This window comes from Hemicordylus capensis, chromosome 6 (genome assembly GCF_027244095.1).
Source record: "Hemicordylus capensis ecotype Gifberg chromosome 6, rHemCap1.1.pri, whole genome shotgun sequence".
Taxonomy (NCBI): Eukaryota; Metazoa; Chordata; class Lepidosauria; order Squamata; family Cordylidae; genus Hemicordylus; species Hemicordylus capensis.
In genome coordinates, this window is record NC_069662.1 from 84,055,840 (window position 1) to 84,079,242 (window position 23,403).

The window sequence follows — 23,403 nt, forward strand, 5'->3', positions numbered from 1 at the left end:
TATGAAAAGCGTCGTATTCTCTACTCAATACGAAGAAGAACTAACTTCATAGGCTTGATCACAAAAATGCTTTTTGGCAGCATTCTTGTTCCTTTCAAAGGTTGTACATTTGAAAATGTTCCTTCCAAGCCGGAAATCTAACACGTGAAGCCTCCCTCGATACAGCTGTGGGGAAAGCTATCCCGATTGAATTTCTACCCGCTTACAATATTTTTGAAGACATAAGAAGCCCCTTAGTAGTAGCACAGGCGCTATAAAGCCACATGGCAGCCACACATGCTATTTTTCAATGAGAAAACTTTCATCATGGCGATGGCAAAGGCGTAGAGCGATACCATCTCATAGAGCTAGATATCCGGATGATTGTAGCTTCCGCTTGAATACCGGAAGTTTAGACAGTTTTCGTATTTTTCTGTCCATGTTACTTGGTTTGTTCTTCAAGTGCTGATTTTTGTTGCCTACTTGGACAAGAGATTTATGACTAATTCTTGTTTTAGAGAACAAGGTAGCCCTTTTAAGACTTACTGCTGTTTTAATACATAAAACTTCCGTGGGTCATAACCCACTATTTCTTCAGATACATCGGAAAAGCAAAGATTGTCAGTTATAGCAGGTGGTGGCAAACATTCCTTCTACGTTCAAAGAGACATTTACAATGATTTTATACCTCCTAGGTGGCAAAGGAGAGAGATGACTTCTTCAACAACAACAAAAAATAGTACAACAACAAATAATATTTATATACCACACCAACAAAAGTTCCCAAAGCGGTTTACATAGATATAAATCAGGCGTGCGCAACTCAAATGACCTGGTGGGCCGAAACTGACCGTGACATGGCTCATGGGGGCCGAGGTCAATTTAAAATATTTAAAATATGTCAGTTAGCAGAGGTCACTATAATGTGCATAAAACCCATAATCGCTATTCAAAGAGAGATTGACACAATCTAATTTTGCTGCAAGTTCTTGTTTAGCTATTCCATGTTCCAAATGTACGTCCCTGAGCTTATCTTCTTAACTACAGCCACCCTGAGCTCTGTGACCTTATGTCCAGGGCGGTTAAAATGCTCACCAACAGACTTTGTAGTATTTTTGGTCTTAACATCCACTTTGTGTCAATTCAGTTGTTATCTCAATGACAGGCCTGTTTGACCAAAATATATTTCCAAAGGTCATTTGGAGGGAAACCTTTATTTGCTTACCGACAGCCCCCCAGCTCTAGGCATGATAGACCACCACCTAATTCTGAGCAGGGAACCAGACTATGCAACAGACCCAAATGACAGACCCAAATCGAATCAATAATAATAATAATAATAATATAATTAAAAAATGTGTCCATATATATATAACTGTGCCCATTAATCAGCAGCAATTCTGTTGATTAGGGCCCAATAGTGCAGTCTACCACGTCCATGGTACTCACACCCACTAATGTAGTGTACTTAATACCATGCATTAAATGCCCTTTGGAATGGGAAGGATGGGTTATTCTCAAGAATGTGTTGTAAGTCTCTAATGATAGATGCATCATTACAGAGCCTTTAGTTGGGAACTGTATGTGATTAGTAGAGGTACTTTGTCCTGTTTATTATGGTGACATGATTGCTTTGCTGGAGTAGTTGAATCTGAGGAATTGATTTGGCTTTAGACATCTGGGAAGTAACTATCTTAGAATCATGGCTGAGATTATGAAAAGCCTGTTTAAGTTCATCAAGAAGGTGTTTATCATGATCATGTGGATCTGTACAAATACAGTTGTAATGCACAGCTTAACTATACCATTGCTCTTTTTATATGGTCTGTATGGTAGCTACTAGTGGGGAGGTATGTGTAGTGATCTGTTGGCTTCCTGTAAACAGTGGTCTGTAATTGGCTGCCATTCAAAATGACAGTACAGTAGTGTCAAGGAAATTACTTGGGGTGGAAAATGTGATGCTCAAGTTTATGTTGGGATGGAAGTTATTAAAGTTTTGATGAAATCTTTTGAGTGACTCCTCTCCATGGGTCCATATTGTATATTGTCCATATTATGAATATTGTCTTATTGTATTAATATTATTAGTTATATCATCATCATCATCATCATCATCATCATCTCCTATCTTGACATAGAGTGTGCTTGGGTTGCACCCACTGGGAGCGAAGGGCTCAAACTGTATTTGTATTTTAAATATATTGATATATTACACATAGTCACACCAGATACTGTTGGGGAGGTGGAATAGTTAAAATAGGTTAAGAAAAAAGAGAGTTTAAAAAACAATTAAAAATAATCAAAACTTCCATTAGCATTCTTTTTTTTAATCTGCATTTTGGAAAATGTTTTTTCCAGTATTTCACATGCTATTACAAAGCATTTTTACAGAATTGTATAACAGTATAGTTTTTTCTCTGCCTGGTTGCAACCCTATGCACATTTCCTTCAGAGTTCCCACTGAGCTCAGCTGGCCTTCTCCTTAGAATTGGGCTGTATGGCTCTCCTTTTCCCCCATATAGGATTCATCCAATGCCTCTTCTTTGCTGCCAGAACCATTCCCTTGAAATTCTGCCCAGGTGAGCTGTTCGCCAGACCTCCGTTCATCTGCTTTCAAAGACAGATTGAAAATGTAGCAGGTTTTTATGTCTGAGGGGCTTCTCCCGTATAATTACATTGCTAGTGATGAGGCATTTTTAAGTGAAAGTAATTTGTCTGGCTAAATTGGGCATGGTGTATCAGGATTAGTATCCAAAATCAATATCACATTGGATTTGCTTATATAGTCAGGGAAGCATAGGTCGTTTTCACCATGTCTTCTTGCACAGCCACCATCATGTCATTGAGAATTTCCTGTGAGTCCTCTGTGTCTCAGACTCCTCTGTCTTATAGAAACACTGCCTTCCTGAGGTTTTAGTATAGGGTTTTGCAAGAGTAAGTGTGATGCAGTGGATACAGTTGAAGTTGGATCTCCAAAAAACTTAGGCCAACCCACATTCTCATATAGTTATGCACAGAGAAAGCTAGCGCATCAGGGAAATGGTTTCTTGCCTATCCTTGACATCTAGTTTTCTATGTGGAGGAGGCTTGCTTGCTTGCTTGCTTGCTTTCAGACCTGCTTCAGAAGAACAAATAGTTATTACCCATAAAACACAGAATTACTCCAAATGCCCCACATTGCAAGAAAACCTCATTGTTTCCCTGCCTAGTGTTTAATTCTATTATTGTTCTAACAATGTCATTACTGCATTTTCTACACTTTTAATATAGACCACATTCTTTTCCATGTACCATAAGCATAATGAGCCATACCAGCTTCTGGGCCAAAATTAGATCAGAAATCATATTGTATAATGTTCAAGAAGAAATCTTTAAATTTGGTGAGATATTTTGGCATGCAAGTGTCTTCATCTCTTTGGCAGGCAGAAAATCCATAAAATCTCCCACTCATCTAAATAAACCTAGCATATATAGAGGACAAACTTCTGTGGGAGTTTCTTGGCATTACATAACTTTAAGAACTCATCTCAGGATTCTGGTGGTGATGTGAATGATGACATCACAAAATCTCCCTTTGTTGTTGGGGATTTCAGACTGAGTTTAGCACATTAAGAAACAGTTGTAGTAGTAACTGTAGAAGCAGGACCATGGGAGAGGAAAGATGAGGGCCATTTTACATCAGGCCACTTTATCATTAGCTTAACAACTAAATCCTTTCTCAAGTTAACTTTTTGAAATTCTTCCTTCCCTTCTAAGATCTAACTGTCTTTATCTTTTCACCCTCCTTACCTCACCATGGATCCAAGAATCATCTACAGTGACAAGCAAGATCAGGTCAAGCCTGCTTGGAAGAGGACAGATTCTGAAAATCAACTCTTCCTTCAGGAATCATTAGAAAGGTTACGCAGTTCCTTTTCACTTACTCGCAACAACATCTGTGTAGATGAGGGTGGAAATAAGCTTCTGGAAGACACTAACAAGAACACCACTTTGGCAAGTAGCAGTAAAGAAATGATGGAACAATATCTGAATGAGGTTCAAGAAGTGGGATGCAAATGCCTGCAAGTAACTGATGAGATGGCAAATCAAATCATTGAGAAGAATAGGGAAGCTTTTGAAGTCCTGGATAGAGGTGAATTTCAGAATGCAATCAACTTGTTCACAGAGGCCATTGAGCTGAATCCACATATTTCCAGTTCATACATTTACCGGGCCAATGTCTTTATGCAGTTACAGGAGCCAAATGCTGTCATTAAAGACTGTGACCGAGCCATTGAACTTGATCCCAAATCATCAGCAGCATTCAAACTGAGAGGGAAAGCTCTCCAGAATTTGGACCGTTTCAGAGAAGCAGCCCATGACCTTGGTTTAGCTTGCAATTTGGATTATGATGAAGAAGCCAATGCGGTGCTAAGGAAATTTAAGTTAGGGTTGCAAAAGATTTCTGAGAGACAGGCAGAGTGTGCCCTAAGATACAAGGAGACTGAGATACTGGGGAAGTTGAAGAATGCACAGGCAGCTTTAGAGGATCAGGAAAGAAGGAAGAGAGAAGACTCTAGTGCACAACTGGTGAATGAAATAGCAAATGAGAAAGAGGAGGCAATCATGCTAGACCATGGTGATTCTTCCCAAGAGACAACAGATGAAAATGTGGAAATGAAAGCTGAGAGGTGGAAGCAGGCCAGTGAAAAAAAGCAGGAAGCTTTGGATGCAGTGAAGAAAGGTGAACTGCAAAGAGCTATTGACCTGTTCACTGAAGCTATCAGATTAAACCCCCAACTTTCCAACTTGTACATTTACCGAGCAAGTACATTTCTGAAGTTGCACATGCCACATGCTGCCATAAAAGACTGCAACCAAGCCATAAAAATAAACCCTAATGCTGCAGCACCATATAAATGGCGGGGGGGAGCATTTCATCTGCTGGGTTACTGGCAGGAGGCTGCTAAAGATCTTGCTTTGGCCTGTCAGTTGGACTATGATGAAGATACCTATGCCATTCTGAAGGAGGCACAAGCAGAGGCCCAGAAAATCATTAGCCAACAAGAAAGTGAGGGAAAACATGAGGGAGGAGAACGTAAAAAGAAGATGGACAGAATGAAGAAAGCCCCTGTAGACCAGGAAAGAGCTCATACTAAGCTTTCCAAATCAGAAACTCAAAAGACTTCTACAAAAGAACAGGAGAGAGATGCATTTAGAATCTCTGAAGACAAGGAAGTTCAGTATAGTTGTGCCCAAGAACATGAAACATTTCCACTTTATTTTACAGAGGAACAAGGCAAAGCTTATCCAATGTTTGCTGAAGAAATGGAAAGAGGTTGGCCAATAGATGATGAAAAACATGAAACATCTAAAATACATGACCTGGAGAGTGAAGAGGATGAATTAGATATTGATACTGAAGAAGTGATTGAGCCTGAGGAAGATGTTCCTCAAGAGATGGGTGACGAGAGCTTGAAGGTAACAGATAAAATGCGAAAACAGGCCAATGAAAAGAAGAGAGAAGCTTTTGAAGCAGTCAATAAAGGTGAACTTTTAAGAGCTTTAGACCTATTCACTGAAGCCATTAAGCTCAATCCACACCTTACTATATTGTACGCAAACCGAGCCAGTGTCTATCTGAAGCTTCAGAAGCCAAACGCTGCAATTAGGGACTGTGATAAAGCTATACAAATTAACCCTGACTCCGCACAGCCCTACAAATGGAGAGGGAAAGCATTGCAACTACTTGGTCACTGGCAGAAGGCTGCTAAAGACCTTGCCTTGGCCTGCCAATTGGATTATGATGAAGACTCTTATGCCATGTTGAAAAAAGTACAATCAAAGGCCAAAAAATTTGCCAAATTTTGGAGAAAGCGTGAGCAGATACTTCAGGAAAAGAAGTATAAAGAGCAATTAGATAGGATTCAGAAAGTTCATGAGAAGCATGAAAGAGCTCAAACTATCCCAACAGAGCTAGAAACTGATGACAAGAGAGTTATGAAAGACCAGAAAGGAGCTAGGGAGGAAAGCATGAAGAAGCAACAAAGAGTCAAACAGATGGTGCTAAAGAAACAGGAGCGAATGCCCCAAGATAAGGTGGGGAGAGGTCTGCAAAAAGAGATAAAGAAACAGTTGAGATCTTATGAGAAGGAAACGGAAGAACACAAAAACTTTCAACAGAAACTACTAGAGGAACAAGAGATTCATCAGCAGAAGGAACCTAAAAACCAGGGAATAGCTCAGCTGACAGAGCTGGAGGAACAGTTGAAAGCTCTTCAGGAAGAACTGGAGGAAAAGATGAGGACTCAAGAAGAAGATTTAGATGAAGAATCAAGTGCTTTGCAAAGAGTATTAGAAGAACAGGAGAGATCACACCAGAAGCTACTTGAGGAGCAAGGAAGAGCCTACAAAAAGATCCTAGAAGAACAAGAAAGAGCCCAGAAGATGGCTCTAGAAGAACTGGCAATTGCTCAGCAAGAGGCTCTGGAATCTTTGGAAAGGGCTCGCAAGAAGGCCCTTGGAGAACAAGACTGGGCACAGAAGCAAGCCCTAATGGAACAGGAAAGAGCACAGAAAGCTTTGGAAGCACTGGAAAGAGTTCGAAAGATAGCCCTTGAGGAACAAGAGAGAGCTCAGCAGCAGGCCCTAGAAGAAAAGGAAAAAGCTCTGGAAGCTCTAGAAAGAGCTCAGAGGATAGCCCTTGGGGAACAGGAGAGAGCACAGCAGCAGGCCTTAGAAGAGCAGATAAAAGTTCAGAATGCTCTGGAAGCTCTGGAAAGAATTCAGAAACAAGCCCTTGGGGAACAGAAAAGAGCTGAAAAAGCTTTGGATGATCTAGCAGAAGCTCAAAAGAAAGCCCTTGGGGAACAGGAGAGAGTTCGGCAGCAGGCACTAGAAGAACAGGAAAAAGCTCAGAAAGATCTGGAAACTCTGGAAAGAGCTCAGAAGGTAGCCCTCGGGGAACAGGAGAGAATTCGGAAGCAGGCCCTAGAAGAACAGGAAAAAACTCAGAAAGCTCTGGAAGTTCTGGAAAGAGCTCAGAATATAGCCCTTGCGGAACATGAGAGAGCTTGGCAGCAGGCCATGGAAGAACAGGAAAAAGCTCAGAAAGCTTTGGAAGCTCTGGAAAGAGCTCAGAAGGCAGCCCTTGGGGAACAGGAGAGAGTCCGGCAGCAGGCCCTAGAAGAACAGGGAAAAGCTCAGAAAGCTCTGGAAGCTCTAGAAAGAGCTCAGAAGGCAGCCCTTGGGGAACAGGAGAGAGCTTGGCAGCATTCCATAGAAGAACAGGAAAAAGCTCAGAAAGCTCTGGAAACTCTGGAAATAGCTCAGAAGGTAGCCCTTGGAGAACAGGAGAGAGCTCGGCAGCAGGCACTAGAAGAACAGGAAAAAGCTCAGGAAGCTCTGGAAGCTCTAGAAAGAGCTCAGAATATAGCCCTTGGGGAACAGCAGAGAGCTTGGCAGCAGGCCCTGGAAGAACAGGAAAGAGCTCAGAAGGTAGCCCTTGGGGAACAGGAGAGAGCTCGGCAGCAGGCCTTGGAAGAACAAATAAGAGCTCAGGAAGCTCTGAAAGCTCTGGAAAGAGCTCAGAAGAAAGCCCTTGAGGAACAGGAGACTTCTCAGCAGCAGGCCCTAGAAGAATTGGAAAGAGCACAGAAGAAAGCCCTTGAGGAACAGGAGAGAGCTCGGCAGCAAGCTGTAGAGGAACAAGTAAAAACTCAAAATGTTTTGGAAGAACTATTAATAACTCAGAAGAAATCCCTGGAGGAACAGGAAAGAGCTCAGAAAGCTTTGGAAGAGCTGGCAACAGCTCAAAAGAAATTCCTTGAGGAACAGGAAAGAGCTCAGCAGCAGGCCCTAGAAGAACAGGGGAAAGCTCAGAAAGCACTAGAAGCACTGGAAAGAGCTCAGATGGTAGCCCTTGAGGAACAGCAGAGAGCTTGGCAGCAGGCCCTGGAAGAACAGGAAAGAGCTCAGAAGGTAGCCCTTGGAGAACAGGAGAGAGCTCGGCAGCAGGCCTTGGAAGAACAAATAAGAGCTCAGGAAGCTCTGAAAGCTCTGGAAAGAGCACAGAAGAAAGCCCTTGAGGAACAGCAGAGAGCTCAGCAGCAAGCTGTAGAAGAACAGGGGAAAACTAAGAAAGCACTAGAAACACTGGAAAGAGCTCAGATGGTAGCCCTTGAGGAACAAGAGAGAGCTCGACAGCAAGCCCTAGAAGAACAGAGGAAAGCTCATAAAGCACTAGAAGCACTGGAAAGAGCTCAGATGGCAGCCCTTGAGGAACAGGAGAAAGCTCGGCAGCACGCCCTAGAAGAACAGGAAAAGGCTCAGAAAGCACTAAAAGCACTGGAAATAGCTCAGAAGGTAGCCCTTGAGGAACAGGAAAGAGCTCAGATTGCAGCCCTTGAGGAACATGAGAGAGCTCGGCAGCAAGCCCTAGAAGAACAGGGGAAAGCTCAGAAAGCACTAGAAGCACTGGAAAGAGCTCAGATGGTAGCTCTTGAGGAACAGGAGAGAGCTCGGCAGCAGGCCCTAGAAGAACAGGGAAAGGCTCAGAAAGCTCTAGAAGCACTGGAAAGCGCTCAGAAGGTAGCCCTTGAGGAACAGGAAAGAGCTCAGAAGGTAGCCCTTGAGGAACAGGAAAGAGCTCAGATTGCAGCCCTTGAGGAACATGAGAGAGCTCGGCAGCAAGCCCTAGAAGAACAGGGGAAAGCTCAGAAAGCACTAGAAGCACTGGAAAGAGCTCAGATGGTAGCCCTTGAGGAACAGGAGAAAGCTCGGCAGCAGGCCCTAGAAGAACAGGGAAAGGCTCAGAAAGCTCTAGAAGCACTGGAAAGAACTCAGATGGTGGCCCTTGAGGAACAGGAGAGAGCTCAGCAGCAGGCCTTAGAAAAACAGGTGGAAGCTCTGGAAGCTCTGGAAAGGGCTCAGAAAAAAGCCCTTGAGGAACAAGAAAGAGCCGAGAAAGCATTTGAAGAACTGAGAGCAGCTGAAAAGAAAGCCCTTGAGGAACAGGAGAGAGTTTGGCAGCAGGCTCTAGTAGAACAGGAGAGAGCTCAGAAAGCTCTGGAAACTCTGGAAAGAGCTCAAAAGATAGCCCTTGAGGAACAGGAGAGTGCTCGGCAGCAGGCTCTAGTAGAACAGGAGAGAGCTCAGAAAGCCCTGGAAGCTCTGGAAATAGCTCACCAGCAGGCATTGGAGGAACAGCAGAAGGTTCAGATAGCAGCCATGGAAGAACAGGAGAAAGTGTGGAAACAATCTCTGCATGAAAAGAAGATGGCTGAGGCAGCTCTGGAAGAACTCTCAAGGGCCCAGGAAAAAATCCCAGAAGAAAATAAAAGAGCTGAGAAGAAAGCACTGAAAGAAAGAGAGAGAGCTGAGAAGGCTCTACGAGAATTAGAGACTGCTCAGAAGAAGGCCCTGGAGGACTTGCAGACTGCTCAAAATAAGGCTGCTGAGGAAAACGAAAGAGCTCAAAACAAGGCCTTGGAGGAACAGAGGAATGCACAGGTGGCCCTGGAAAGACTGGAGAGAGCACATGCTTGGGCCATAGAGGAGCATCAGAAGGCTCAGAAGGCAGCCTTTGAAGAACAGCAGAGAGCTAAAATGATGCTTAATGAACTGGAAGAAGCACAGAGGAAGGCCTTGGAGGAGCAAGAAACTGCAAGACTGAAGGCAGTAGAGGAACAAGTGAGAGCTCATCTTGCTGTAGAAGAATTGGCCAAGGCTCAAAGGGCTGCTATGGAGGAACAAGACAGGAATCAGAAGGCAACCTTAGCAGAACAGGAGAGAGTTAAGATGATGCTTCAGGAACTGGAAGAAACACAGAAGAAGGCTGTGGAAGAACAGGAAAAAGCACGGGTGGAGGCTCTTGAGCAACAAGAGAAAGCTCATCTGGCTATGGAAGAATTGGTAAAGGCTCAAAAAGCAGCCTTGGAGGAACAAGAAATAACTCAGAAGGCAGCCGTAGCAGAGCAGAAAGCTAAGAACATGCTCAAGGAACTGGAGGAAATGCAGAGAAAGGCTTTGGAAGATCAGGGGAAAGTGCGGATGGAGGCACTTGAGCAGCAAGAAAGAGCTCATCTTGCTATGGAAGAATTGGCAAAGGCTCAAGAGGAACACGAAAAAACTCAGAAGGCCGCCCTAGCAGAACAAGAGAGAGCTAAGAAGATGCTCCAAGAAATGGAGGAAGCACAGAGAAAAGCTTTGGAAGAACAGAGAAAAGCACGGATGGAGGCCCTTGAACAGCAAGAGAATGCTCATCATGCTATGGAAGAACTGGCAAAGGCTCACAAGGTAGCTCTGGAGGAACAGGAGAAGGCTCAGAAGGCATCCCTAGCAGAACAGCAGAAAGCTAAGAAGATGCTCCAGGAAATGGAGGAAAAACAAAGAAAGGCTTTGGAGGAACAAGAAAGTGTGCGGGTGAAGGCTGTAGAGGAACAAGTGAAAGCCCATCTTACTATAGAAGAATTGGCAAAGGCTCAAAGGGCAGCTTTGGAGGAACAAGAAAGAATGCAGAAGGCAGCCCTAGCAGAACAGGGAAAAGCAAAGAAGATGCTTCAGGAACTGGAAGAAACACAAAGGCAGGCCTTGGAGGAACAAGAAAATGTACATCTGAAGGCTCTAGAGGAACAAGAGAGAGCTCGTCTTGCTATGGAAGAACTAGCAAAGGCTCAAAGGGCAGCTTTGGAGGAACAAAAGAAAGCACAGAAGGCAGCCCTAGCAGAGCAGGCGGCTAAGAAGATGCTCCAGGAGCTGGAAGAAAAGCAGAGAAAGTCCTTGGAGGAGCAAGAAACCGCACGGCTGAAGGCTGTGGAGGAACAAGTGAAAGCCCATCTTGCTATAGAAGAATTGGCAAAAGCTCAAAGGGCAGCTTTGGAAGAACAAGAGAGGACTCAGAAGGCCGCTCTAGCAGAACAGGAAAAAGCTAAGAAGATGCTTCAGGAACTGGAAGAAACACAGAGAAAGGCTGTGGAAGAACAGGAAAAAGCACGGTTGGAAGCCCTTGAGCAACAAAAGAGAGCTCATCTTGCTATGGAGGAATTAGCAAAGGCTCACAGGATAGGTCTGCAGGAACAAGGGAGAACTCAGAAGGCATCCCTAGCAGAACAGCCAAAAGCAAATAAGTTCTTCCAGGAAGAAAGACAGAGAAAGGCTTTGGAAGAACAAGAAACTGCAAGGCTGAAGGCTATAGAGGAACAAGTGAGAGCTCATATTGCTATAGAAGAATTGTCAAAGGCTCAAAGGGCAGCTTTGGAGGAACAGGAGAGGACTCAGAAGGCAGCCCTAGCAGAACAGGAAAAAGCTAAGAAGATGCTTCAGGAACTGGAAGAAACACAGAGAAAGGCTGTGGAAGAACAGGAAAAAGCACGGATGGAAGCCCTTGAGGAACAAAAGAGAGCTCATCTTGCTATGGAGGAATTGGCAAAGGCTCACAGGATAGCTCTGGAGGAACAGGAGAAGGCTCAGAAGGCAGCCCGAGAAGAACAGGAAGGGGCTCAAAAAGCCATGGAAGATCTGGAGAGAAAACAAAAGCACTTTGAGGAAATTGAAATAATACACAATTCAAATTCTGTACCCTTTCAATGTACAGAATTACAGAAATCAGTGTCCGACGTACAGAATGTAGTGCAAATTCAGAAGCCTGGTGTACAAAAGGATGATGAGGAATGCAAGGCAGTGAAAAAAATGGGTGCTAAAGAACCAGAGGGAGTTAAAACAAAAGCTCGAAAGCAGAGCAGAGCTCAGAAAAAGCTCATCTATGTCCAGCTAGCAAAGGCTCGCTTGGAGATAGAACAGCAAGAACCCACACAATCTCAGAAGGGCACAGGGCAGAGCAAGAGCTCACCAAGCCCGGATTCACAATGTGTTTTGGACTTTTTTCAAACTGAGTGAATTCCAGAATGCTGATCCCGTATGAAGGTCAGGAAAAAAGTGAACTGAATTTGAAGGCCATCTGCAGGTATTGTGTTCATGAAAGTAAAATTGGGAAGGAAGGAATAAGAAGAGAAATGTTTCTATTTTTAAAATGTTTCCCCATATAAACAATATTTTTGTTCAGGATAAAAATAGCCCTGCCCCACAGAGCATTGGATCCTGGCACAGATATCCATGAACATATGGCAATTTTTATTGTCACGTCATCTTAAATGCCCAAGGCTCACTCAGTGGGCAGGAAAAATGTGGTAAAACCACCATTGGTTGGCTGCTGCTCCATCTGTACAAATTCTGTCAGTAAGCGCCTGACCTTTCTGTTTTCCCCGCCCGCCCACTAATATTTAGCAAATTTAGGAGTGACCAGATTTGTTAAATAGAAAATGTTACTTTTATCCACCATTTAAATCATATTTTTAAAGAGACTGATCCTTTGAAAATTCTAGTTTGTTTGTTACTCATATGTTTTATTTTCCTACCAGTTTTACTGCATAAACACAGGAAGATTAGATCCAGAAAGGAAATATATTATTTTGGATGTGAATGAAAAGGGTATTGAAGGCCAAATCCAAAAAATGGGTAAAATAAAATGATTGGCTTTTTTACTTCCAGTACTTTCAAATTTCATTCACGGTTGGGACATCAAGCAAAATTTCCAATACTTCTGTGAAAATAAAATTGTGTCCCATTTTTCTTAAGGGGCCTATGGAAAATAGCCAATCTCTCTCCTTTTCTCCTCTCCTCTTTCTCAGTCCCAGCGTGAGATTAGAAATGTATGAAGATTTGATTAATCTCCAGATCTGCATATTGGTTTTATGGTGAAAAGATATGTGTTTTAGTGTATTCTTTACAAAACCAGGCCAGAGGAAGCCAATCTTATCTACCAAAGCTCCCACGTAACTGAGTGGGATTTACTTCCAGGTGAACTTTATTTATGATGAGTTACTATTTTAAGATGCTCAGAAATCAGCTGCTGAAGCTTTTCATTTCAGGGAGCTAAGCATAACCACTGTGATTACTGCAGATTACACTGCCATAGGGACAACAACAGAGGCTAATTCAGAAGTTGGCAACCCGGCTTGTTAATGCTACAGGAAATGGCAAGGGCCAACTCCCAAGATGAGTGCTGAATGGGAGAGGAAAAACAATTGTGGTTTAGAATCTGACACTAGAGAAATAGCTAAAGATACTTCATAAATTAAGAGAGAATTCAAAGATTTCTGGAAATATGCCAATATGTGCTTTCCCATACCAAGATATCCTCAATTCAGCCAGTAATCTACATCCTGCAATCACATTTATTTGGAAATATTAACATCTGAATATCTTTTCCATATTGCAGACTGATCTCTTATTTGAGGTGCCAGAATGAAATAATGCACATTAATTTTGTGCGGTGGTGAGCTTGGATTTGGTAGCTTTTCAGGTTGAATTGGAAGGCAAAGGAAAGTACAATCTCCTGCTCCCTAACAGATAATTATGACCAGGGGACATGTGATTTATAGAGCAGCTTCACATGTAATGGTGGTATTTGAGGTTCACATGAGCACCTGCAGCCCCAGGAGCGTGCACACACACACACACACACCTCTCCACACAAGCCTCTTACTTCCTGTCCCGGTTCCAATATGCCGAGCTTTGTGATGATGCCCAAACCCACCAATCTCGGCCTATCCTGAACTACTTCCGTCATGGAACCCGATATCTGTAACTGAGTTCTGAAGTAACAGATGTCAGGTTTTCTGATGGAAATAGGGCAGGATTAGTGGGTTTGGATTAGGGATGTGTGAATCAATTTGTGGTCGAATCAAATCAAATCACCCTTGAGGGCACTGATCAAATTGGTGGTTGAATCAAATCATCCTAGATTTGAGCTCAAATCGATTTGGTGATTCAAGCCTCCATTTTGTTCTGTTTATCATTTTGTTCTGTTTATAACTGCCATGTTCCCTATGAAGAAATTATTACAAACTGGGAATCCACAACACATACAAATTCCTAAAAATTCACCCCTTTGCCTGATTCCTTTGGGGGTTGGGTGGTAGTTGGCAACCATGGGGCCCTACCACCCAACCCATTTTGGTGTCCCTTGGCACTACCTGTGGGGAATTATGGGCCACTTCGAATCCCCATTATTCCCTATGGCAGAAATAATGATGATAACAATAAATCGGAATCTAACACTAACATTACCAAACATGGGGGAAACGTCCCCCCAAAAATCCTTTAAAAATCACCTGATTGCCCTAGTGCCTTGGAATTCGGCGGTAGGCACCACCCATGGTGCTCTGCCATCCAAGGTCCTTAAAAATTTGGCTGGATTGATTCAAAATCAATCCAGGCCCTTAAAAATGTGGCTGGATTGATTCAAAATTGAATCAAATTCAAATCTATTTGACCCAGAATCGAGGTCAGCAGGTTCGAGCTCAAATTGAATCAGGCTGATTCTATTCAAATGGAATTGCAAAATTCGATTTGTGCACATCCCTCGTTTGGATGTCACGACCAATCTTGGCATATCAGAACCTGAACAGGCAGTAGAAGCTTTCATGGGAATGGGAGTTTCCTGGGGCTGCGGGTGCTCACACAAACCTCAGGTGCTGCTGTTACATGTGAAGCTGCCCATAGGGTTTTTTAAAACTTCCAAATCACTTCGAGTGGCAGGAAAGTTCAGATCTCATGTTCACTGACAGGAAATGATGACCCTGAGCATGCCCAGGAATTTTACTTCCAGTTAAGGAGAGGCCTTTCTGTCCTCTCCTCTCCCTAACAAATCTAACTCTGACTACCAGCTGCAGAGCTGTATCTTCAGCTGGTTACCTCCACCCTTAGGGTGAGGGGAACTTTCAGGGAGAGTTGGCTAGTTGTATATGCATGCTTTCCTGATTTTATTATTTTCCAACTTTCCTTGTACTTTGGCGGGGGAGGGGCATCGGGGGGGGGGTACCCACCAGTTTTTGTATTTAGTATTCTTGAGGAAAACTAAATTACACACAATTTTTCTCTAATCCATATTAGATGTTCTTTGACCTGACCCGGGACATAGCAATAGATCAGAAATTTGGAAATTAACTCTGGCCCTTCATCTCTTAATATATATTAATTGTTGCTTCTGGATAACTAGAGTTTTGGAGCAGCATTCTTGAAATATCAGTGTCTATTTGCATTCGTAATTTGCTGTTTCATATAACCTGCATGTGTTGCTATATTATTATTATTATTATTATTATTATTATTATTAATTCGATTTCTATACTGCCCTTCCAAAAATGGCTCAGGGCAGTTTACAAAGAGAAATAACAAACAAATAAGATGGCTCCCTGTCCCCAAAGGGCTCACATTCTAAAAAGAAACATAAGACACACACCAGCAACAGTCACTGGAGGTCCTGTGCTGGGGGTGGATAGGGCCAATTACTCTCCCCCTGCTAAATAAAGAGAAGCACCACGGTAAAAGGTGCCTCTTTCCCCAGTTAGCAGGGGCCAAGGGGCTATATGTACTATGAAGCACTGCTGATCCCTGAAAGAAATGGATAACAATTTCTTTCAGCTAAATTGTGTTTGGGCCGACATGGTTATTGGAAGATGAGAGACTGCACTGTATTTTTATCCTTGCATTCCAAGTATTGGCACCAGGGGGCACTGCAGCACAGTTGTAAGCAAACACAGGAAAGAACTCCCTTGAAGAACCTCCCCATGTTTTCATAGAAGTAACTGTAATTAATCTGCTTTGGGGTCTTTTTATGTTTCTTCTTGTTTTTAATTGATTTTAATATTTTAATGTGAATTTTAAAAAATGATTTTATTATATTTTAATTTTTGTAAACCACCTTAGGATGAGTTTTATGAGAGGTGGTATAGAAATGGAACTATACATAAATAAATAAATCCATAAGCCATTAGCAGCAGATTGGAATTGCGCATTGGTAGTAAAAAACAGATGGTCACCTTAAGTGGCGCAGTGGGGAAATGCTTGACTAACAAGCAGAAGGTTGAGAGTTTGAATCCTCGCTGGTACTATATCAGGCAGCAGCAATATAGGAAGATGCTGAAAGGCATAATCTCATACTGTGCAAGAGATGGCAATGGTAAACCCCTCCTGTATTCTACCAAAAGAAAACCGAGAGAGCCCAGGGCTCAAAATCGACTTGACGACACACTTTACCTTTAGTAAAGAGCAGATCTTTTTCTGTTCAAATTGTGGTGAATGTATGTTGCTGGTTGACATGTATTCCGACATTGTTCTACAGAAGACCTTCCCCTGAACCCAGGCTTAGGAAGCTACCTGCCTTATTGTGGGTCAGACCATTGATCCATCTAGGTGAGTATTGTCACCTCTTGACTGTTAGCAGCTCTCCCTAGTTTCAGACAGGGATCTTTTCCAACATGACCTGGAAATACCAGAAACGGATCCAGGGACCTTCCATATGCACAGCCAGTTCTCAGGCATTTTCCAGCTTCTCCTTCCCCTGGAGCTCCTGAGAGGTAGACAAATATCCTGAAACTTCAGGTCAAACCCTGTGACTTGGCAACCCAGCTTGGAAGATATGGGGAGCAGGCCAGAAGAAGAAAATATGCAGCATTCTCTCTCACTGTCTTGCCCTTCTAAGGTTAAGGGTCTGGAGAGATTTCAGTAAAAGAATAAGGGCCGGGCCCTCTTCCCACTGTATTTCATTATCAAACAATGTAATATAAACCTATAATACTTGTATGAAACAAAAAAAAAACACCTGATCTCTGTGAGCTACGGACAAAGGTGAGGCCCTAATCCACCCTGTACTGAATACAACTTTTCCTGAGACTTCGAATGCTCCCATTCGTGCACAATGGATTCAGGAATTTTACAGGTTCACAGGAACTGTACCTAGTATATTTAACTTTTACTGCTGTGATAAGATTCTCCCATAATCCCTCATGATCTGTTTCTTTTTTATTTCTATTCCTTTCTCATGGTCCAGTGTAACCCATTTCACCTCCTGAAAAACATATTATTGTGGATAATTTCAGGGCTGAGTCAAATAGCCCTCCTAACATAGCAGCCTCGTTTGCTGGGTGCAAAATAGGAACACACATAGTCCTTTTGTTGATGCTTCTTGAGTGCCTTGGAATGGGACAGAATGTTACCAGTTGTGCAGGGGAAGGTCAACACAGATGTGTAACAGGACTTCACAAGTTTGGATTCCCAACATAGCACTGTGACATCATTGCACTTACTACCATTTCCTAGATTAGCTAGGATAGTGAAGTGAGGGAGAAAACAAAATACTGCAGAGGGGTGGCTATCACAGCTGTGAATGGCCACAGAGGAAGTGGCAAAAGGGTGTTTAGGATTTTCCAGGGGATATTTCTTATCCCCCCCCATTCCATCTCCTGTTTTTTGTAGACAATACCTAATTGCCCTAATTTTATGGGCAGTAGCTAATGTGGCAGTCCAGCCCTAATGGATTTTGTTTTCTTCTAAAGTGTCCTAAATTCCATCCCTTGCTTCCAAACAGTTCCAGTCAAATCAAATCTCAGCAGATTCCCCCGTCTAGTGAGGACTCTTTGGCCATCCCACCTCATTGCTAGGCTATGATGATTTCATAGTGCTCTATCGGTCTCCACAGGGCAGAACTGCAGGGTGCCTTAGACTGTACTGCTCCCAGCCAATTCACATAGCTGAAATGGACAGCGTGGGCTTTTCATTCCTCTCGGCTGGATTCCCACATTCACTGCAGGCCATCCTGGGCAGAAAGGTAATTCCCACGCTCTCACTTGCCCAACAGAGTGCTGAACCAGGGGCAGAAGAAGCCAATGTCTGGACAAACCTCCCAATATAAATAAAAATGCTTGTGACTAGGTGAGATACAATTGAAAACATTTGTTATTTAATACAGACCAAAACATAATTCCGGAAGTGCTTCCTTTTCTGCTCTTGATGGTTTCAGCATTAGTGAAATGTGTGTGTGTGTAGTTTTGAAAGCAGCTGTGTTCTAAATCATGAAACAATTCACCGCTTTCTGATGTTTAAAACTTCAGCCTTGAAATGTGGAATCGAAATTTAGTGTTATGTAAATGGAGTAGTTGCTATGGCTTTTTATTAAAGCTTTTATGCTGTAACCAGCTGTTTCCTCTCTGTGGGTAAAATGGTTGTAAAATGTGGTTTAAAAATCAAAATAGCTGCCCAGTGGCTTTATACTCAGTTTCTGACTTTCTCGAAATAAACCTACCCCGTTCTCAGCTGAAGATTACAATAAAATTATCTCCAAAATGAAGCTCTGAGAACATATAAAATCTATAGCAACTATCCAGCACATAGTTGGATACTCTTCAGTCCATATGAATAGGCTTAACAATGACTAACTCTTGTGCTGGATTGTGGCTTGTGTATAATAACATATGTACTTGCCCCTTCCCAGATTTCTGGCATACTCAAGTTTCGATCAAGGCCTGGGATCCTTATGAATGAGATTCAGGATGCAGAATAGGCTTAACAGATGCAGGGTTTAATGTACGGATTCCTTCCCTCCATAAAGCAAAAACACAGACTGTTATCCTTCTAGAATTCCCATTGGCCAGAATGCAAACTAAGGCAGTGACTAAAGCCATGCTCAGACATTATGTTGTATGTGCATGCCGTTGTCTTCACACATGTACATGTTTTTCTCTGAATAGCATGCATTCATTTTAAATGTGATTCTGGATACAGCCCTCAAATGCAGAGTACAGACAGGATGTGTACTGCTTACTATACATGCATTGAATCTAATGCATGAATATTTGTACAGGTATACAGAATTGTACATGTATACATTGTACATAGATTATATGTATGATTATAAATACAATATGTGACGAGGATTTCTGCCTCATTGAAATTAATGGAATTTAAGTTAGTCATGGCTAATCTGCCTCATTTATTTCAAGGTGCATAGTCATGACTAACTTGTGTGGATCCTACCCTTTGTCCTTTAAGACCAATATAAATCCTGGGTTGGACCAGTCTGTGATTAATGCAGGACATTCTGAAATACTAGCTTTGATCAAAGCAATTGTTTTGTCACAAACAAATTGGTTCTCTATGGCTGCCATTTAGTTCTGTGGAACAAAGTGATGCTGGTTCCACTGATGGGGTAAAGGGGTGCACTGTGTGTATGTCCACAAGATACAGTTCTGGGTCTGGGATGCACTTTTTCAATGCACCTTTTCAATGCACCCACAAACCAACCTAGTTCAGGTGTATTATTTCCTCACAGTGTTGATTAATTCATTGAAATGAATGCCTTACCCCAACCTAAAGCACCGGGTTTAGGTAGAATATTTAATAAAATACTCTATTAAAACACAATCCAATAGATCAACTAAAGCATAACAAAAATGCCAGCCTTCTGATAGCTTAACCCATCCCTATCCGCCCCAGATCCTAATCTAAGCAGATAAGTCTTACAGCATTTCAGAAAGATGCTCAGGATCTGGATATTATGAAATATCAAATTAAAAGCTTAGAGTGCCATAGAGAGGTACATAGCAATAGCAATAGCACTTACATTTATATACCGCTCTATAGCTGGAAGCTCTCTAAGCGGTTTACAATGATTTAGCATTTTGCCCCCCAACATTCTGGGTACTCATTTTACCGACCTCGGAAGGATGGAAGGCTGAGTCAACCTTGAGCCCCTGGTCAGGATCGAACTTATAACCTTCTGGTTACAGGGCGGCAGTTTTACCACTGCACCACCAAGGGCTCATTCATGTGTGCTCTTCCATTAAGATAAGCAGAAATCTGCAGCGAATATTTCCAGTATAGACTTCCATTGATGGGGAGAGGTGGTGCATAGGAACATAAGCTACTTTATGCCAAGTCAAGCCATTGGTCCATCCAGCTCAGTATTGTCTACACTGACTGTCAGTGACTCTCCAAGGTTTCAGGCAGGAGACTTTCCCAGCTCAACCTGGAGATGCCAGATGTTGAACCTGATACCTTTGGCATGCTGAGCTACAGCCCCATCCCCTAAGGGTAATGGCTTACAGCAGACAGTGCTTAAAAGTAGTCACCCATCCAAATGCAAACCAAGGTAAACCCTGCTTAGCAAAGGGGACAATTCATGTCCACAAGATATTTTTCTGGTCTGGATGCACCTTTTCAATGCATCCAATCCCCATACACCAAGTAATGTTCCCCTGATCAGTGCATGCAATGAAGTCCATGCAATGAAATTAAACCTTCCATCATTAATCTGCTGATTACATCTGTTGAGGGCTTGCATCCTGAATAAAGCTTGAAGCAGTCTTGTCTGCTGTAATGTACTATTCAGTGATTTTTTTCTGTTTTGTTTTTTTCAACTATATATGCAATAACATATTGGGATGACATGAAAAATCATATATTCCATTCATCTAAAAGAGAAATGTGATGTGCATTAGGCCTTAATATTTCTTACAAACTAATTATTTTCACTAAGGTTAATATTGCAGCTGTTAATGGCAGCAGATTTTTATTTATAGCAGTAATCAACCTGACATCACGATAAAACGTATTAATAAACACGATGAGACGAATAGTGGTGCTGATAGCAAAATATTTAGCCAAGGTGCCATTGCTTAAGACAAGATGTCAGGGGGGGGAATGATTAACCATGATGCACTCAGGCAAGATAATCTAACTAGTCACTTCCTGGCTCCATTTATCTACGTTTCTTTTATTATGGACCATTGCTTTTTACCACATCAGCCAATTTCCTTATCTACTTTGACAGTTTGTCATTATATGAACTGCTAGTTGGTTGTTTAAAAGTAAAGCAAAAATGTCGGGACAAGGACAACTTATTATTTAAAACCCTCCTTGGTGTACTGTAGTTTACATGTTTCTCTTTGCCACGCTGTTCTCAACAGAACAGAATATTGTAGAAGTACAATTTAATAAAAATTTTGTCATTGAGATAGAAGTCCTATTCAGACATTGTGTTCTGTGTGTATTTAGATGTCTGTACACATGTACATGGTTTTGTGTAAGTTTGGAATGGAATGCAAAATGTGCAGACCATTGTGTCAGAACAACAGGTAAAGCTGGTTGTTCCAGTGGAATGACCCCATTCTGTTGATCCATTCCGAGAGCCTTTTTAAAATCCAAAATAGAACTCTTTGGGCCTCTGCGCATGCATGACGGCCATTTGCATGGTGGTGCTGACCACGCAAATGGCTACCACACATGTGCAGAGGCCAGAAGAGTATGCTCAGAATGGATCAGACCATTCTGCCTCGGAACAGGTCGTTCCATTCCAAGCTCGGAACAGGCTTCCCTTTTAAAGGGTGTTTTGTTTTCAGCTGTTTTGTTTTCAGCTCAGAACCTTCAAAATGGCCTATTTCAATTTAGAACATTCTGACCCCAGAACATTCTGACCCCAGAACATTCTGCACACCCCTAGTTTTGTGTGAATGACTGTACATGTGTTTATTTTAAAAGTTGACCTCTGCCCTCTACCTGGGTACTGGTGTCCTCAATTGCAGGGTACAGATAGGAAGTGTAACACTGTATATGTTGAATATAATACCCGAATAACTGTATATATGTATAGATCTGTACATGTGCATACCGCACACAGATTGGATTTGCATTGAATATAATCTGTGGATAGAATTAGAGAGTAGTTATGATCTTGTAGAGCCATCTGGATGTATTCAGCTATTTCTGGGTTCACTGAAGGTGCAGAATCAGAACATCCAAGGGGAATGTTACTTAGGGAAGTCAAGCTAGTTCCCTGCACAATCTCTCCAGTCAATGTTATCATCCTGTGCCACCCGTTGAATCTAGAGGTAGCCATGCATTAGGTTGGCTGCATGAGAATATAACCTCTTGACCGCTCAGAATCTGTGGTATTTTGGTATTTCGTTTCCCAAAATAAGTTGGGTTCTGTAGGATATATTAATTTTATTTCATTTTATTTATTTTATATTTTATAGCCCGCTCTTCCTCCAAGGAGCCCAGAGCAGTGTGCTACATACTTTAGGTTTCTACTCACAACAACCCTGTGAAGTAGGTTAGGCTGAGAGAGAAGTGACTGGCCCAGAGTCACCCAGCTAGTATCATGGCTGAATGGGGATTTGAACTCGGGTCTCCCCGGTCCTAGTCCAGCACTCTAACCACTACACCACACCTCTTTATTAAGACAACTTTCTACACTATATTTTGAGATGGATGAGACTGACAGTTGAATTTTATGTATGTTTGTTTGGTGATAGCATCTCTGTATCACCCCTTTAAAATATCTGGATGGTTTACAGTTAAAATCTAATATCAATCAATCAATCAATCAACTTGTATTACAGTCAGGGACCAGCATAAAATTATATAAGTACATATTAACACTAAAAGTGAATACAACTTAAAAACTACATGTTATATGATGATACATATCATGAAAGGCTAAAATTAAGGATGATTGCAATTTAAAAAGAGACAAGTTAAAATAGACATGTAAATACAGTGGGTATAGGAAAGAATCACCCCCTTTGATAGACCTTAAATTCTGGTTCCCTTACATCCTGAAATGAAAACACAAAGAAAATTCCCTTCACCAGCTGTACTTATCCAATGCAACCTATAACATCCAACTGAAAAACATCACAATTACAGTCCAGAAAAAGTGTCAGAAATAAAAAACAAGAATTACTGAGATTGAAAAAGGATCACCCCCCCCCCCAATGTCAATATTTTGTTGAACCACCTTTTGCTTTAATAACAGCCTTCAGTCTGTTGGGATACTTCTCTATCAACCTTGCACATCTAGACGGAGCAATATTTGCCCACTCCTCCATACAGAACTGTTCAAGTTCGGTCACATTGGATGGTAGGTGTTGGTGGACTGCTATCTTCAAATCTCTCCACAGATTTTCTATGGGATTTAGGTCTGGGCTCTGACTGGGGGCCACATGAGGACGTTCACTTTTTTCTCCTTCAGCCACTGTGTGGTCAATTTTGCTGAGTGCTTCAGATCGTTGTCATGTTGAAAGGTGAATCTTCTGCCCATCCTCAACTGTCTGGCAGAGGGTAGCAGGTTTTCTTCCAGAATCTGATGGTATTTTGCCCCATCCATTTTCCCTTCTACCCTAACGAGAGCCTCAGTCCCTGAGACAGAGAAACACCCCCACAACAGGATGCTGCCACCTCCATGCTTCACTGTAGGTATGGTGTGTTGTGGATGGTGAGCTGCGTTGGATTTACGCCAGGTGTACTGTTTGGTGTTGAGGCCAAATAGTTCAATCTTGGTCTCATCTGACCATAAGACCTTTTTCCATTTGGCATCAGAATCTTCAAGGTGCCTTCTGGCAAAGCTCAAACGAGCTTTAATGTGGCCTTTCTTGAGAAGCGGCTTTCTCCTTGCGACCCTCCCGAACAAGCCACATCTGTGGAGCGCTCGTGAAATTGTTGTCACATGCACAGAACAACCACTCTTTGCCATGAAGTCCTTTAACTCCTTCAGAGTGGCCATTGGCCTCTTGGTAACCTCTCTTACCAGTTTCCTCCTTGCTCTTC

General features: G+C 42.3%; 1 protein-coding gene across 2 annotated transcripts; it reads left to right on the forward strand.

Annotated features, from left to right (window-relative positions):
• The first annotated feature begins 3,551 nt into the window (after window positions 1–3,551).
• On the forward strand, window positions 3,552–19,361 carry LOC128329403 (trichohyalin-like). Of its 2 annotated transcripts, XR_008309641.1 has the most exons (3): window positions 3,552–11,920; window positions 16,142–16,212; window positions 17,498–19,361. XR_008309641.1 is itself a non-coding variant. In XM_053260523.1 (1 exon), exon 1 carries the CDS (start codon window positions 3,775–3,777, stop codon window positions 11,851–11,853), a length of 8,079 nt encoding a protein of 2,692 aa, XP_053116498.1. In that variant the 5' UTR covers window positions 3,552–3,774; the 3' UTR covers window positions 11,854–12,497. The 2 variants fall into 2 exon arrangements, 1 of the variants encoding a protein (XP_053116498.1); XM_053260523.1 differs by lacking the exons at window positions 16,142–16,212; window positions 17,498–19,361 and having other exon boundaries at window positions 3,552–12,497.
• Window positions 19,362–23,403: the final 4,042 nt, after the last annotated feature.

Coding starts and splice junctions, on each gene's coding strand:
- LOC128329403 (XM_053260523.1), top strand. CDS start 3,775: ATGGATCCAAGAATCATCTACAGTGACAAGCAAGATCAGGTCAAGCCT.